Source organism: Miniopterus natalensis, chromosome 4, assembly GCF_054644295.1.
Source record: "Miniopterus natalensis isolate mMinNat1 chromosome 4, mMinNat1.hap1, whole genome shotgun sequence".
Classification (NCBI taxonomy): domain Eukaryota; kingdom Metazoa; phylum Chordata; class Mammalia; order Chiroptera; family Miniopteridae; genus Miniopterus; species Miniopterus natalensis.
In genome coordinates, this window is record NC_142084.1 from 58,117,507 (window position 1) to 58,136,116 (window position 18,610).

At 37.6% G+C, this 18,610-nt stretch overlaps 1 protein-coding gene across 1 annotated transcript in view; it reads right to left on the bottom strand.

Moving 5' to 3' along the window:
• The window catches only part of MTMR9 (myotubularin related protein 9), a 30,662-nt gene extending 12,988 nt beyond the window's left edge, over window positions 1-17,674 (bottom strand). The window contains exons 1-5 of the mRNA XM_016210304.2: window positions 17,379-17,674; window positions 10,459-10,567; window positions 6,404-6,529; window positions 2,664-2,837; window positions 501-718 (exon numbers count right to left, since the gene is read on the bottom strand). Of these exons, the coding sequence (XP_016065790.1) occupies window positions 501-718; window positions 2,664-2,837; window positions 6,404-6,529; window positions 10,459-10,567; window positions 17,379-17,560 (809 nt within the window). The 5' untranslated portion in view covers window positions 17,561-17,674. The remainder of the gene's footprint in view (window positions 1-500; window positions 719-2,663; window positions 2,838-6,403; window positions 6,530-10,458; window positions 10,568-17,378) is intronic.
• Between the last annotated feature and the right edge of the window lie 936 nt (window positions 17,675-18,610).

Consider the following 18,610-nt stretch of genomic DNA (forward strand, 5'->3'; position numbering starts at 1 on the left):
TACTCCCATGGACCACCTGGTACTTCAGCAGGGGTGCCCAAAGCCAGCTCTACTCCCACCCACATACCCAGAAGCACTTACAAACCACTAAATGCAAGCATAAAGAAGGGATGATCTAGGTGGACGAAATGGTATGAGAATAGGTGGGTATGGGGGAAGTTAAATGTCTTGTCTTCTGACTTAGGAAAATATAGTTATCCATAGCCTATCTGTTTAAGTTTGGTGACCACTGATCTACAAGTAGAGGAGCAGACCTCGTGGTGATGAAATTTCAGAGCTGACTTGGAGAAACAGTGTTATTTGACTAAAGCTCACCTGTGGGCATCCAAGGTAAGTTTTCTGTTTATCTTACAAAACACAATGACAGGATAGTCAGTCAAGTTTGGGCTCTAAGTTGATGTTTAGATTCCTTTGAAAACTTGTGATTTTTGAACAGCTAAGGGATCACCCACTCTATTTAGCTTCAAATAAGAGTCCATCACTGTCTCCAGATCTTTTACCTCTCAATGGACTTATGAATCCGCCTCCACTGGGGATAATGAGCTTCTTGTTCAAAGCCACCTCCTTTGGCTCTAGCTTGCTGAGCTACATTTAGAGATCGAGTATCAATGATGTAGCCACGCTTTCCTGCTCGGAGGGTAGCATTTATCAGCTTCTCATCTTCTTTGCACCGTCTCCCATTTGTGCCAGTCAGTGGCTGACCGCTTCGCATAATTACCTAGAATCACAATACAATTTAAAACGTAAGCCCTGGTTGGGTAACTCAGATGGTTAGAGCATCTTTCCAATACACCAAGATGGAGGGGTTGATCCCCAGGGCACATATAAGAATCGGCGTGGCTCAGAGGTTGAGCATCAACCTATGATCCAGGAGATAGAGATTTGATTCCCAGTCAGGGCACATGACTGGGTTGCGGGCTTGATCCCCAGTAGAGGGTGTGTAAGAGGCAGACGATCAGTGACTCTCTCATCACTGATGTTTCTATCTCTCTCTCTCCCTCTCCCTTCCTCTCTCTGAAACCAATAAAGATATATTAAAAAAAGAATCAACTAATGAATGCAAAAGTGGAATAAATCAATGATATTTTTCTCTCTCCCCTCTTCCTCTCTCTAAAATAAAAACAACAAAAACAACACCCACAAAACTTAATAGTAGCTACTTTTACAGTTTTTGGGGAAAAAAAATAAATTAGCTAGATTAAGACTATTTCAAAAACAACTATGTGGCACTTTGGAGATGGATCTGATCCTAAAACAAAGACATATTTCTATTTATTGACAAAGTTAATAACTGTAAGACAAAAATAAGCCTTACACTTTCAAATGATTTTTCTTCCCACTATCTCAAAATACTTTCACATAATAAATTATAGTTCCTCTTTAAGATCAGATATTACAATTCATTTAGCCAGTGAATAATTATCCAGTTGGTCTAGCCCAGTCATGAAGATAATAATAATGGCCTACGTACCAGTAAAGTTTTGCTTCAACTACATAAACTTAGGGTTGGCAAGAATTATAAAGAAAAAGGCACTAATGGCAAAATAAAAAAAAAGTTTATCCATTATTCTTGTTCTGGGAATCATTTTCAACATCTTAAAAGCTGCTTGTTACTATTTATTCCTTTGTAGCCCTCTTCCGTCCTTTTCAGTATTCCAGGACTTAACTGCTTGTCTCCAAAAACTACCAACTACGTATTTTGAAAGGTTTGCTTTTGAAACTTTTCTCAAGAAGTCAATAATTATTATACCGACCTCTTCCTGATGAATGGCTTAGAGTTATTTCAACTTCACCCCATAGTATATAATGTTATCTTAACCACTTTGAAATTTAACATGATCAAGAAAGGTCATCCAGATGATGACACCAGCTAACTCTCAGAAGGCACCCACCATGTAAATGGACACAATTATTAAAATACTTTATAATGGACCCTAGTAAAAAGATATACTATTGAGCAAACAGATTAGGTGGTCTGGCGCCAAAGTAGCAGATTTTTAGAAATCTTTTTATCCTAAATATCCATGTTTGACTTAATATCAGGGGAAAAGAAAAATGGAAGAGTCTCTAAGTCCATCCATTAATTTACTACTGGTCTCAAAATGAAGCAGAGTTTATTGACTGAGAGAAAATAAGAGAAGAGAAACAGATTTAGAAAATATTTAGGAAACAAATACACAGCGAACACTTGCCTATTCAATGCCTGACTCCTGTGTTTACTTAAGTTGTGACTAATGACATTTGTGTCACTCTTTTCCCTTTTGAAAATAAAAACACCTGCTCAATTTACCTTTCAAGGGGAAATTTGGTGAGAATAATTAAAATAAAGTATCTTACTATTATTTTGGGCAGAGAAATTAATTTTTCTGCCTCAGAGTGTTATTTTAAACAGCACATGAACATTAGTTCCCTTTGTACTGAGTCCTGAGGATTAACCCATCTGGGCTTGTCTAAGGCTGAGCAGCATCATGGAAAAAATTCGAAGTCAAATGCTGACCACAGAAAACACTATTTCTGATTCCCTAAATTTAAATGAATGAAGTCCTAGCAGGACAGGCTAACCACTACAGCGGACAGGTACACAGAAAACGGAAACATTTCTAAGAAAAAATATCCTCAAACCAAGTCTTTCAGTAGTCTAAGCAACAATACTTTTCACTTACCATTCCATTTTTTTTATGATAATAGCTGAGTACTGGGAAGCGTCCTCCATGTCGAAACATAGCTACCTTCCGAAGAGCTTCATCATCAATGGATTTGGGTACTATGACAATTGGTGGGTAAGAAGGGCAGACTGCAAATTCCTTATTGACATAGCTTAATCTCCATTCACTGGTCTGAAAAACACAAAATACTTCAAAGCTAAGCAAGTATCTCAATGTCACAAAATAATCTGAAAAAATTTAAAGGACCTTAGAGATCAACTTTCATACAATGAAGAAACCATCTCAGGAATTTAATAGGATACCTAATCCCATACTTAAATACTTCCAGAGAAGACAAGCTCCATTCTTTAGTCAGCTTTCTGCAATGCTATGTATCCCCAGTTCCTAGAAAGTTTGTCCTCATATTTAGCAACATTTGTTGCTCTTTAGCTTCCTCTATTGGTTTTTAGCATGATTTCAGTACAAGTTCCCTATTTCACATGGCATGCTATCAAATATGTGAAAGACAGTTGTTTCTCCCTTACTCTTCTATTCTCCAGGATAAATGTATTAAGTATATCTATGACTATCAAGGTCAACATCATCTCATCCATCCTTTTCTGGGCACCGTTTACTTTGTTAATGGTATTCTTAAAGTATAGCAACAGAAAGACTGTAATACTTCAGATAATGCTGCACCAGAACAGATGAGAATAGAACTACTACTTACTTCAAATCCTTTGTTCCTTTCTATTATTTAAAAAAGAAGAAAGCCCTGGCCAGTGTGGCTCAGTTGATTGAGTGTTGTCCCATGCACCAAATGGTCATAGGTTCTATCTCTGGTGAGTGCAAATGCCTAGGTTGTGGACTCGATCCCCAGTAGGGGGCGTACAGGAGGCAGCCGATTGATGGTTCTCTTTCTCTCCCTCTCCCTTCTTCTCTCTCTCTAAAAAAAATCAATAAAAATAAAAAAGGAGAAAAATGTAGAAAGATTGATAACATCTTTCTTAAAAGAATAATGGCAATACTAAAAAAGGTTATACTTGGAAGTCAGTGAAATGATTTGTGTGGTGCAGCAGTTGAGCATCAGCCTAGGATCCAGGAGATCAGGGTTCGATTCCGGTCAGTGCACAAGCTGGGGTTGTGGGCTCATGTAGGAGGCAGCAGCCAATCAATGACTCATCACTGATGTTTCTATCTTTCCCTTCCTCTCTCTGAGATCAATAAAGATATATTTTTTAAAAAACCTAAAAGTGTAAAATATAAAGCTATCAAATGACAACTTATTTTACAAATGAAAACCACTTGAAGACTGTAAAAAGTTTTTACACTAAAATAAATAAAATTATGTATATGTAAATTTCAGTGTGTTCCTGTACATCAGAGTTGGCCTGACATGCTGGCCATGGGCTGCAGTGCCAGGGGGATAAAAATGAAGTTTATTGGATCTACTGTAGGACAGGAGTATTTTAAATCACGTTTACAAGATACAACATATTATTATTTTTATCTATTGATTCTAGAAAGAAAGAGGAAGGGGGAAGGCAGGGAGAAAGAGAGGGAGGGGGAGAGAGAGAGAGAGAGGAAAAAAAACATCGATTTGTTGTTCCACTTACTTATGCGGTTAGTGGCTGATTTTTGTATGTGCCCTCACCAGGGATCACACCTGCTACCTTAGAGTATCAGGATGATGCTCTAGCCAACTGAGCTACAAGGCCAGGGCCATGTTACCAATTTTAAAAAGACAGTTTCTAAAGGATTCATGATATAAAAGAAAGAAATGACCTATTCCGTTTACCCAATCTCCTAATTCCCTTCCAAAGAGTCAACAATTTTCAATTCTTATAGCTTTTGTGTGTGCGTATTTACCTCCAAATTTAAATAACGTGACTATACTGCTACTTCCTGAATTTTCGCTATTATATACTACTTACTGTTTTACTACTCGGGAGAATAATATGATTCTCCATTGATCCACAACGCCACTTCTGTCATATATCAAGTTTCCATACATATAGACTCTATTCTGCCCCACTGGTCTACTTGAAGTCCCACAGCTTTTAGAAGAAGCTTGATATTTAGTAGGCTAAGTCTCCTCCTCCCTTCTTTCTGTTCTTCAAGAGTATCTTGGCTCCTCTTGGTCCTTTGCCCTTTCATGAAACTATTATCAAATTGCATGTAAAAACTCATTGGGGTTTTAATAAGATTGTATTGACTTTATAGATGGATTTGAAGATGGTTACACCTTTTCAATATTCAATCTCCTTGTCCATGATCATAGTGCCCCCCACTTTTTAAAATTTTCTTCATTTTTTCAATAAAGTTTTATAAACTTCTCAATAAAGACCTTGCATATCTTTTCTTAGATATATTCCTAGGACCCTTACAGTTTTCTTCCATTTATGTTTTCAGAATTGAATTTGTTGTAGACAAATGCCTATAATCTCAAGATTCTTTCAGTTTCTTATGCAGATAAGTACATAATCAACACAGAATGGCAATTTTGCTTTCATTTCAATCCTTATACCTTATACTTTTCTTTCTTGACTTACTGAGCTGGCTGTAGTGATGGTGGGGCATTCTTGTCTCTTTAACTTAAAGGGAATGATACGAGATTTCCTTTTTGTATGTTTTTGGTTTCGGTAGTTACTCTGTATCAGATTAGACAAATTCCCTTCAAATCCAACTCTGCTAAAAGTTTTTATTATGAATAAATGTTTAATTTTATCAAAAATGTTTTCTCTTCTAATTTTGTTATACCACGTATGTAATTTGTCCTCTCTCTGGCTAATTTTTATATTCTCTTTGTCTTACTATTTGATAGCTGGACTCAACCCATCTAAGTAAAGATTACTTTTTTATTATCTTGCATGGTGTTTGCTGGGATACCTTAACCTAAGGGTTTGTGACTTTCATTAATTCTGGAAAATTCTCAACTATTTTCTATTTGAATGCTGCATTTCTTCCATTTTCTCTATTAAATCTTCTCTTGATTTCCCATTTAATAAATATTGGATCTTCTCCCTTCATCATCCATGAAAGTATCTAACTTCTCAATCATTTTTCTATTTTCCTTGTTTCTCTGTTCTGTATTCTGAGTATATGTATTCAGATATAAATTCCAGATCACTAATTCTTTCTTTGGTTGTTTCTAATCAGCTACTTAACCTTTACATTAAGTTATTTTATAGAGATTTTATTATTTATATGAAAAGATCCATTTCAAATCAAGACATTAAAAATGTCCTCATTAAATCTGGATTACAAAATTTGCAGGACAATATAACAAAAATTCAAATGTACAAATTGCTTAAATAAATAGCCAACCCAAAAAGGAGATGCCTATGAGTAAAAGTGTTGAATCTAAGCAAAAACAGATAAATAAATCAAACCACAAAAACATAGGGAGGATCCCTTAATAACACATGTGAAGAGATGGAGGAATTTTAGTTTATTTCATTAGTAATTTAATTCTCCAAAAGTCAGTGCAACTTTAGGCCACCTTAAAGTATTTGTAATAGTTCCAATCTATACTAAGTAAAATGGGTACCCTATTTTAAGAGATTCAGTGACAAACTGACTACCCTGCTAAGAAGAGAAACCAGGACAGGGTGGGCACTGAGTTCAGTGTTATGAGAAAAGGCATGCATAAGTCAAATGTACCTTATTACTCATTAAAAGGAAGTGATCATTTTCACAAGTAAATTAAGGTGTTGGGTTATCTTTCATTACCTATAGTTCTCTCAAAAGTTACTCACAGCTGAAGAGTAGAGTTCAAATTCTTGTTCAGGAAGGAAAGAATGCCAGCCATCTTCCATCACTTCAAACATGGGCCGATAAAAGAAAGGGTACATCAGGGTGATGGAGTCCAGGGTAGACAATGCCTAGGGGGTAAAAAGGAAATGAGGAAAGGAAAAAGGAACATACCACAATTTGATACACTTTCTAACTGCAAAATTGGTATTAAACAAATATGACCTACTAATGATGGGTGTATTTATCTAACATTGTGTTTATCACTAGATACAATTATAGCTTATTGAAGCTAATTTCCATGCTTCTGGCATCTAAGAAGGTATCTGGCACATAACATACACTCAATTAACATTTGCTGAATAAACAGAATTTAAAAATGTCCATATCTATTTTAGGAGAAAAATGAAATAACTCCTTCTTGACATCATGTAATAAAGCCTAATAAAACAGTTGAAATATTTTTGGGGGTCAGCGAACAAACAGGTTTTGGGAGTCAGTAAAGCCTTGGCTTAAAATCTAGTTATCAACTATATAAACATTTTTAAATTATTTAGGATCAGCACCTGTTAGTAACTGTAAAATAAGGTGATACAGCTTAGTAGCCAAAGAGTCAGACAGGAGTCAGACTGCTGGACTCAAATTCCAGACCCCAGTGCAACAGTAATTAAGTTTTATAACCACTCTATGCCTCAGTTTCCTCAGCTATAAAATTGGAGAAATAACAGTGCCTGCCTCAATGGACGGTTAGGGGCATTGAGAGAATGTGTGTAATAGGCCTAGAGCAGTGCCTGGCCCATAATAAACTCTAAAATAATTTTAGCTATTACATGGTCCATATATGTCCCATATATGCTTCATCAATGTCCAATCCCTACCTAGAGTGATATGCCATTTGGTCACATATCAGCATATCTTTATGCTACACTGACCCATTTTCAAACCAGGACAATAACTCTGCGGTCCCACAATGAGCCTATATTCATCTGCAGCACTTGAATTCTGGGTGACAAGACCAGAAAACCTGACTAGAGATGAGGAACAGGCAGACAGAACATCCTCCATCATGTGGCAGTTTCATCTTTCAGACAGGGGAATTATGGAAAGCACTTCTATGGCTGAACAAAAAAAGCACCAAAATCAATTAGCATAATTTAAACTGCAATAATTATGGAGACACACACCTGGAAGAAGGAAGAAGGCCCAACATTATGCTAATACCCCCAAACTCTAGGAATGAAGCTACTTCCTTTTAGGTCATAGAAAGATCCAACACAAAAGAATGGGCACATGACTCATTAAAAAATAGACTAAACATGTTGTTCAGCAGTTTAACAAAAACACCACCATCCAAAGTTATTCTTCTATCTGTCCATAAATCACAAAGCTTCTCTCCAAAGCTCATAAAACAGAAAATATGGAGAAGCATCGCTCACTAGTCCATTATCTACTTCTATATTGTCTTTGGCTGCCAGTCACACCAGAGAAGCCAGTGTCCACATCTGATGTACGACACAGCTGTCATCAGTCAGTTCTAGCATTAATTAATTAATTTTTTAAGATATTCCTTGCAAAATTTTGAAAAAAAATTCAGCTTTACTGAGATACAATTGATAAATAAAACTGGAAAATAAAGTGTAACATAATACATACACACTGTAAAAGGATCCCTCTCCCCAATTGAGTTGACAACACTATCACCTCACATCACCTTTTGTTGTTGTCTTTGAGACCATTTAAGTTTGACTCTCTTAGCAAATTTCAGTTGAACAATACAGTGTCATCAACTACAGTCTCCATGTTATACATTAGGTCCACAGAACTTATTCATCTTATAGCTGAAGTTTGTAACTTTTACCGTCTCCCTATTTTCTGCACACCCCAGCCCCTGGCAACTACTTTTCTACTCTATTTCTATGAGTCTGCCTTTACTTTTTAAGATTCCACATATATAAGTGATACCATGCCATATTTGTCTTTCTCTGTCTGGCTTATTTCACTTAGCATAATACCCTCCAGGTTCATCCATGTTGTCGCAAACAGCAGGATTACTTTATTTTTTAAGGCTGAATAATATTTCTCCCTCTCTCTCAATTTCTTTATCCATTCACCCATCAACACTTAGGCTGTTTCCATACCTTGGCTATTATGAATAATACTGCTATGAACATGGAAGTACAGGTATCTCTTTGATTTTGTTTCCTTTAGTATATACTCAGAAATGGAATTGCTGGATCATATGGGTAGTTCTATTTTTAATTTCTTGAGGAACCTCCATACTGTTTTCCATTGTAGGTGGTACAACTATTATTTTAAATGTAAGTCAGCACCACTCTGGCAGGCAATAAGCACTTGTCATGATTACATTTTATGTCACGAGAGGTAGGACTTTTCCTTTAAATACATTAATGCTGGAAGCACTAAAAACATTTCAACCCTGAAAGCCAGTTGAAAGTACACAGAAAAAAGGTGCATCAGATTTCCTGCTACAATTTAGAAAACTGAGCATTTGCCAGTTATCCTTCCAATGGGATTCTATTTGTGGCAACAGGATATATTTGGGTATATGGACCCTTGATTACAAAGATAACTCAACTAGGCTCCATAAGAATTTCCCTTACTACTCCCAAGTTATGCCAAAATGTAATGGGGGAAGGGGAAGGAGAAGACAGTAAAAGGCCAGAGGACAAGTTCACTATGAGTATTTACTAAACGGTAAAAACAATAGAGCATTCACATTCTGACATCAAATTATGAGAGTGGCTCATAATTTATGGCTTCTTTTCAGCCCTAAGGGCTTCTATATAATCCGTCATTTTCTATAGAGTATTAGGTAGTATCTATAGCCAAGGAAACAACTGGTTAGTGTCAGATGCTAAGAGAGCTAAGTAAATGCAATCAGAAAGGGGAATAATGAGCCCCACCCTGTTTCTTCACCACTATGCTTCACCCTGGGCAACTTTACTAACACCCCCAAGCAGCTATCTTATAAGTTAGAAAAGGGGTAAGGAAAATGCAGACAGGTCAGTGGAAACCCAACCCCACAACTAAAAAACAACAAACAAACCACATGCTTAACTGCAGTGGGTCAGTAGCATTCCCCTGCCCAAATAACAGGACTATATTTCAGTTTAACAGCCTAGAAACCACTTGCATTTCTTAGTCATGTGAGGGAATTCAGCCAAATCAACATCACTGTGTTACTTCCAAATGACAGATACATAAGACAGTTTGGCTCATCTTCTCATTTCCTTAAGTAAACTTTAGCAAAGAAGAAAAATGTTGCATACCAATTTTCGCAGTACCACAACAGTTGTTCCTTTATTTCTCTATTCTTGTTTAAAACAACAAAATCCTAGTTATAGATTTTTAAGCCTTTCTGCCCCCTTTTAATAGCTAAGGCAATAGCATTTGCTTTAGACACAAAGCCCAGAATAGTCACTTAAGGACAGGAAAAAAAATCAGCATGTCTCTACAGTTATAGAGAAAATATTGTAAACATAAAGTTAATTGCTATAATTTAGTGGCAGTGATTCAAAATAATGCAATGTAAAATTTGAGTGTATTTAAATATCAAATTATCCAAGTACAAGTTCTATTATATATTATCTGAACAGATATTTAATATTGTTTATATAAATCTAAAACACACATCCTATCTTAAGCAATTCTGATATATGGAAATTCAGATTTACTCAAAACACACAAAAGACAATAATCATTAGTGATAATTACTTGCTTTATAAAAGAAATAATTAAAAAAAAAAGTCTCACCATATATATACATACAATGGAATATTATTCAGCCTTAAAAGGTAAGGAAATTCTGTTGTATGCTAAATATGGACGAACCTGGAAGAATAACCCTAAAAACTACTATGCGTCAATAAAATCCCACCAGATTCCTGTAACAATGAATCAGGGCGAAGCTTTTCCTATAAGTCTTCAATATCTGAGTCACAAACCATGACCAAATAGCTAATGAAGAAACATAAGAGCTACAATGAGTCAGAATATAAGGCTCCTTTTTACTTCTGTTATTTTCATCCAAAATACTTACCTCAATGGAACTGGCTATATTCAAACATTCCTCCATTCCAGGAATATCCAACTGAATTATTCGAAAATCTTTGCATTTTATGATGATGGTACCCAGTGGTCCCACAAATCTGTAAAAAATTATAAATTATGCTTAGGAACATATATGTTTCTAACTTTAAGCATATGATTATTTCTGTGAAAAAAGAAAGTAGTTATAATCACCATCTATATTCAACTTTCTCCTCCCTAATTAGTCTAATTAAGAGAAAGTCAAGCCTGCATCATAAAAATGTGAGCCACAAAGTATTTAAAATATATATATTGAAAAATTTTCAAATATAAAGTAATTTATACTAGGCCAAATCATTTAACAAAGATTATTTGGGGCCTTCAAAGAATAGCAAAAAAAAATCTGTATTAATATATTAAGTGTTTGTCATAGACAGACAACAGTATAGTGGTTACTAGAGGGAAGGGTGGGGAGTAGTAAAGGGTAAAGGTCGTCAAATATATGGTGATGGGAGAAGATACAACTTTAGGTGGTGGGCACACAATGCAATATACAGATAATGTATCATAGAATTGTACACTTAAAACCTATACAATTTTATTAACTAATGTTGCCCCTATAAATTTTATTTAAAAAAATATATTGTTTGTACAGAGCTATTTCTGAAGCATAGGAAAAGTTCATTTGAGATTTTACTTACTTTCAAGCTTGCAGCAGTTGATTTTAAATATAAGTATCTCTCTTTTTCAGTCTTTAAAAACGTAATTTGCAAACTCTATTCTAAATCAATGCCATATCCAATTATAAATTCTGTATCAGTAAATTCACAAATTTTGTACAAATTTAATCTTACCTTAGTTGGGCTTTTTATAAAAGCTAGTATTACTGTAACAGTGGTGTGTAACTGCACTTTTTGTTTTCTACATGATTTAACAGATTAATATGCTTAAATGAAAAACAATTAATGTAAAAGCTAATATTACTGTATTACTGTACCTTTGGTTTGTAACTTCAATTTTGTTTTCTACATAATTTAAGAGACTATTGCATTACATGGATTATTAGTTTATGTTTTGAGGTACACAATGTATAAAAATGTATTTTTGTAACATTAACAATGAAAAAGGGTGGGGACAGAGCTGTAAAGGAGTAGAGTTTTGCATGTTATAGAAGTTAAGCTGGTATAATTTCATATTAAAGTGTTATAACTTTAGGATGTTAAATGTAATCCCCATTGTAGTCACAAAGACAACAGCTACAGAATATACCCAAAAGTAAATGAGAAAGGAATTTAAACATTTCACTACAAAAAATCAACTATATACAAAAGACAGTAATTCAGGCAATGAGGGACAAAAAAGCTATAAGGCATACAGAAAACAACACATTAACAGAAGTCCCTCCTTATCAATACAGTACGTCCTCACTTAATGTCATCAATAGGTTCTGTGACTTTAAGTAAAACAATGTGTAACAAAACCAATTTTACCATAGGCTAATTGATATAAACCAGAGCTGTGTTCCTATGGCATCTCATCAATGTTATAACAAAATGACACTGATCAAAATTATGTTATTCAAGGACTTGTGATAGGTACTTCAAATGTAAATGGGTTAAACTCTACAATTAAAACACAAAGATTGGTAGAATGGTTAAGCACACATGATCCAACTATATGCTGTCTTACAAGAGTCTCAGATGAGATCCAAAGACACAGACAGGTTGAAAGTGAAAGGATAGCATAAGATACTACATGTAAATAGTAACCAAAAGATGGCAGGGGAGGCTATACTAATATCAGACAAAACAAACTTTAAATAAAAAATGGTAACAAGAGACAAAGAAGGGCATTATATGTTAATAAAATGTTCAACACAGTAAGAAGATATAACAGTTATAAACATTTACACACCTAATGACAATCAAAATATATGAAGCAAAAATGGACAGGATTGAAGGGAGAAATAGAAAGTTCTATAATAATAGTTGGAAACTTTAATATCCCACTCACAATAATGGACAGAACCACCAGACAGAAGATAAGTAAGGAAATAGAGGACTTAAACAACACTATATGAAATACATAGACATATACACGCTACCCAACATCAACAGTATGCACATTCTTAACTGTACATGGGACATCTTCCAAGATATGGACCATATGTTACGGCTCAAATCAAGTCTAATAGATTTAAAAAGACATATCATACAAGGTACAGGCATACCTTGGAGATATTGTGGGTGTGGTTCCAAACCACCATAATAAAGTGAGCACAGGCATACCTCGGAGATATTTCAATTTTGGTTCCAGGCCAAATAATAAAGCAAGTATTGCAATAAAGGAAGTTGTAATCCAACTGTGAAGCACAATAAAACAAGGTTTGCCTGTATCTTCTGTGACCACAATGGGATAAAGTTAGAAATCAGTAACAAAAGGAAGACTGGGAAATTCACAAAATTGTGAATACACTTTTAAACAACCAATAAATTGAAGAAGTCGCAAGGGAAATCAGGAAATACTTGGAGACAAATGAATGAAAACAAAAACATATTACAAAACTTATGGGACACAGTGAAAGCTGTATATACTACATATACATATATATAAAACTACCTGATATATGATAAATCAGTCAAGGATGGGTTGTTAGATGATGGTTTAGGAAAACAGACTTGCTACATGCAGAAAAATAAAGTTGGATTCTTATTACAATCGAAACAAATGTAGAATCCAAACAATTTAAAGTTCTAAAAGTGAAGGCTAAAACTGTAAAGTTAATATGGAAGAAAAGGTAGGAGAATATCTAGTGACTTTGGGATAAGGAAGGGCTTCTTAATTAAGACTTAAAAAACAATCCATAAAGTAAAAGATTGACAAATTTTGCATTAAAATTAAAAACTTCTGTTCAACAAAGGATACCACAAGAAAGTTAACAAACGGGTGAGACTAAGAGAAGACATTTACAATATCTAAGTGAAGAATTACTATCTAGAGAGTATGCCAGGAACTGGCACAAATCAACACAAGAAACTGTTAACCCAGTTTCTCACAGAAAGGAAAAAATGTAACTGAATTACTAACAAGTATATAAAGAAATACTTAAACTCACCAGTAATTAGAGAAATACAAATTAAAACAAAGAGATATATTTCACAATCATCAGAGTGGCAAAAATTAGAAAGACAATAATACCAGACATTGGTAAGAATGTGGGAGGGCAAAGTAGAATAGTAATTTTGGAGAGCTACCTAGCATTACTTTGTGAAATGAATTATGCATCTACTTTCTGGCTCCATCCCATTCTAGGCACAATCTAGGAGAAACTCTTGCACAAGACTACATTGGGATCCGAATGAGTACGTTTATCAGAGATGTTTGTGATAACAGGGAACTGGAGGTTATCTAAAGGGTCACACAAGTGTTAGGGACACTTTGGAATTTTATGCTACAGCGAAAAGCAGTGAAATGGATGTCCATAGAGCAATATGAAGAAATCTTGAAAAAGAGTACTGAGTTAAAATTTTGAGAAATATAACAAGATCTACAACATGATCCTACTCAGTAAATTAAACTCACACGTGCATGTGTGCACACACCCACACACAACAGTGCTATATATTTTATAGGGATATGCATATATCCAAGGACAAGCAGCAACACTTAACATAGCTACCCATAGAGATTGAGGATGACATGAAAAATGTGAGTAAAAATTAGGGCTAAAGAAGAATAAAGCAGAGAAAAACTTGTAATGAATCAATCATGGAAATGATGAGTCATCAACTGAGTAGGATGAACTCAACTCTGTATCTGAGGTCCATAAAAAGAAAAAACAAGAACAACTGTAAAACCTGTGTACAGCCTTGTCTACTGAAAGGATCAAACAAAATTATGCATGTAGTGTGCATGAAAGTCTTTTATAAGCTTGGAAAGCATTACTCAAATGTAAATTTCTACTGGATTTGAGAGGGGTTGTCTTTCTCTTATGTGAGAGAACTCAGGTTCACAGAGGTGAAGTAGCTTGTCCAAGGGCACCTATCTAATAAGAGGCAAACTGAGTCACCCTTAATACTGCTCTTCCTCTCACACCCCACTTACAATCACCAGCAAGGCATGGCAGCTCAGTCTTTGAAATACATCCCACATCTGACTCCTCCTCCACTACTTCCACTCTAAGTCACCATCACCTTTTACCTTAACTACTCAACAGTCTCCTAACTAGGCCTGCTGCTTACATTCCTGCTTCTCTAGAATCCATTTTCTGCCGGCAGCCAGAATCATCTTCTGCTACTTCCTTGCTTTCAGCTCTTTAAGGGCTTCCTATGAAAACCATAACAATGACATATAATGCCCTACACAATCTGGCCCCTGCTTATCCCTCCAACCACAGTTTCTGCTGTCCCCCTAGTCTCTACCCCTTGCTCACTGCCCTCCAGCCACACTGGCCTCTGTTTTTCTTGTACATGCCGGCTTGTTCCTGTCTCAGGTCTTTGTAGTCACTGTTCCCTGGCTGAAATGCTCTTTCCTCTGATATTCACGTTGCTAACTTCCTCCCTTCGTTCAGATGTCATTCATTCAAAAGTCACTCATCTTCCTTTATTTTCCCTCCTGGCACTTATTACCTGACATTGTTATATATTTACTTGTTGTCTTATCTGAATGTCCATCTCCTCCACTAGTACATAAGCTCCTCATCCGTCTTAGTCACCACTGCATCTGCAGAGCCTGACAGTGCTCAGTACATAGAAGACACATGGAAGCGAATATTTCTTGAAAGCATCAATCAACCTCTGATCTGACCACGTAGCTCATGCTTTTTCCATTACATCATGTTGCTCCCCAGGAAAAGGACAAACGTGTGTAGTTTGTCATTTATCCCCTAACATGTTAAAAGGCCCATGTCCTATATATTTACCTTAAGCCCTACCAGACCCAGCATATAGTAAATGCTAGGTAAATATGAAATGAAGGCGTGAAAAACAACCATAAAAGGAGGTAAATCCAGAAAGAAAAGAGAGTTGATGGCACGGAGAAACTAACTTTTATTCAATGGCACTACTGGCCATTCCTTTTTTTATTTCCTATGTGCCTATCTGCCCAAGCCATAGTTAGGAATTCTGAAGGAGATAAAAATTAATGAAATGGGAATCCTGGCTTCAAGGGACTAACATGTGTAACTATCCAAATACAAATTTTAATATACACTTATGAAAGAGGTATAATTAAAGAGCTATAGGATTTCAAGGTGAGGGGAATTACTTGTAGTTGTGGGACTAACAGCAGAATCTGTGAAAAATATGGCAGTTGAAATGGTTAAACTGAATACCGATAATGGGTAACAATTGGATGATAGCCTATGAACTCCAGAAAGAACTGTATTTTATTCACCTTGGTGTCCTTAATGCCTCACAAATATCTGCAATATAATGACACTCAAAAAATGTTTTTAAGAAACTTGGGAGAAGGAGGGCACTCCCCCTACTTTCTTCAGTGTCAGTGTAATATAGACATGAGCCCTGGCCAGTGTGGCCCAGTTGGTTGGAGCATCATCCTGTACACTGAAAGGCTGTGGGTTCAATTCCCGGTCAGGGCAAATATCTTGGTTTCAGGTTCGATCCCTGGTTGGGGCATGTACGGGAGGCAACTGATCGATGTTTCACTCTCACATCAATGTTTCTCTCTCTCTCTCCCTCCCCACCTCTCTAAAATCAATAAACATATCCTTGGGTGAGGATTAAATATGCATACACATACACACACACACACACACACACACACACACACGAGAGAGAATGCAGGACGTGGATGAGCAACAATAAAGAGTAAGGACTAGCTAGTAAAAAAAGCTTATGAAAGGGAATGACAAGAACTAAGGTGGGAAAAGTAGGTTGGTGAGAGAACAACATGGAGCACCATGAATGACAGACTAAAGGGTTTAGACTTCATTGTGCAGGCAAGGAGAGAACACTGAAAACTCTTACCCAGGATGTGATGTGGAGTCTAACAGAAGCCCTCTGTTTGAAAAAATAAATCTATTACCACTTCACCCATACTGTTTCAAATTCTACCATTAGAAATTATTTTCTTTTAAGGCATAACTTCTCTAGGAATTTTCTTAATATCCAAATTCTCTTGAGAGGTAATAAAAAAAGCTATTGTCATTCATTTATATTTTAGTGTAAACTGGATAATCAATTTACTTTCTCCTGGCTAGAGTAAGTACATAGCCATTGGGGAAATGGGAGTTTTGACTGCAGATGGAAGTATAACTTTTTTGACCCTGAGACACTACCTTGGAAAGACAGAGTCCAGGTGCAAAAAAAAAGAGAATGAATTAATGCCTTTGCTTAAGTGCCAACTCTGTCCTTTCCAAAAGCCAAACTGAGTAACGAGAAATAAAAGACATTATAATCTCTCATAGTGGGAAGTATTAAATGGATGACACAAAAGGTAGGAAATAAGGAGAAGTGTGATCAACTGGACATTTTTGAAGGGAGGGGGTAAGGTTTTGAGGAATTTAGACACTACAGACTGAGTTGAGTTGGCAAATTAAAGACTTTACCTAAATAACATTGAATCACAACTTCATGAACTGTGATGCACAGTTATTACTCAAGGTCTCTGATGGTGCAAGGCTAAGAAACTTAAAAAGAAAAATCCACTGAACTAGTGTTATCTACCAAAAATGATAATCAGGATGATAAACAACCATGGGATAAGCTTGGGAATTCCATCCAGATTTCACAGAAACCAGGGATCTCAAATAGATGGTTTTCTGCTAAAACTCAAATCCTCAATCTAGGCCAGATAGGGCTCATTCTGCCGGCCGGTTTGGATGCAAGGAAAACACCGGGACGCGTTTCCTTAGAGGTCCACCTCAGGACCCCAGGTTCCCTGCGGAATAGGGGTGGGGTGAGCACTCACCGCTTGTCGATGGCGTCGATGTTTGAATGGAGGAGCCACAACTCCTCCGTGTTGTCCTGCCGGGAGGACAGGATCAGATGGTGGCCAGTCAGACACAAGGTCCCCTCAACGGCCGGATAGAAAGGCCGGTGAAGCATCACATTGTCCACTCGTGGGGTCTTAATCAGCTCTGCAAACTCCATGGTCCCCAGCGGCCGCGGCCAGAGGACCGCAGCGTCCAGGAGCTGGAAGGCGGTTACAGCACCGCAGGGCTGAAGACAATGACCCCGCGCAGGGCTGGCCCGAGGGGCGGGGTCCGGGGCGGGGAGACCGGGCCCCGCCCCAGGCCAGGGTGGGCTCGGCGAGGCCTGCGGCCACTGGCACTGGCTGCAGGAGGTCCTGGATCGGCCAGGCCGGGGCGGTTCTCTTCACCTCCCGGTCCTCCGCAGACGCCGGACGAGGCCAGAGAGAGCGCTCCGAGACAGACCCAGCAGCCGCCGCCGCAACCTGGGGATCTGGCCTGGACGAGCCAGCTGAGGGGAGAAGGAGGAAGCGGTTTTAGGGCCAGTTTCCAAGTCCCAGCCACTAGGGAGTCCTGGCGGAAGTAGCTGCTCCCAGCCGGACCTAGAGCAGCTTCGGGCGGAAGCGACCGAGCTCGAAACTCTGAAGACAGGAAGTCAGAGCCGGAAGTTGGTCCACCTGGGTCCAATGAGAATGCCTCCGGAAGCACAGCCCAAGTCGAAGATTTGCGTTCCTACCGGGAGAAGTCTCCTGTTTACCTTCATAGCCACTCGTGTATCCCTCACACCCTTGAAATATTCCGTGTCTGAAAAGGCCGGAGAAGACGGGAGGACGAGAAGAGGTCCTTGACCTCCCTCCCTCAACCTGAGGAGTAAGCCCTCCAAGGCTCTTCAGAGCGTGGGGCTGCCATCGACTGTGGCGATTTTCATCCACTTGCCGTGAAGAGATTACAAGTGTGCGATCGAATCAGTGGCTGTGGCCCGGGAGAGGACGCTGCAGGTCCCAGCGAGCGCCGCGCCAAGGTGCTGTGACCTTGAACAAGAAAAGCACCCAAAGACCTATGGGAGGGACCTAGGTATAAATACATACAATGCGCAGAAGAGGAGGTAGTCCTATCTTGTGAGGACTTGCTAAAACAGTTAATTTGTAGCACAGGCTGGACTTCCATTTAGATCTGTGAGACCCAAGGCATTGGGGCTCTGGTCACCGCCGCACAGCTTCCCCATTCGATA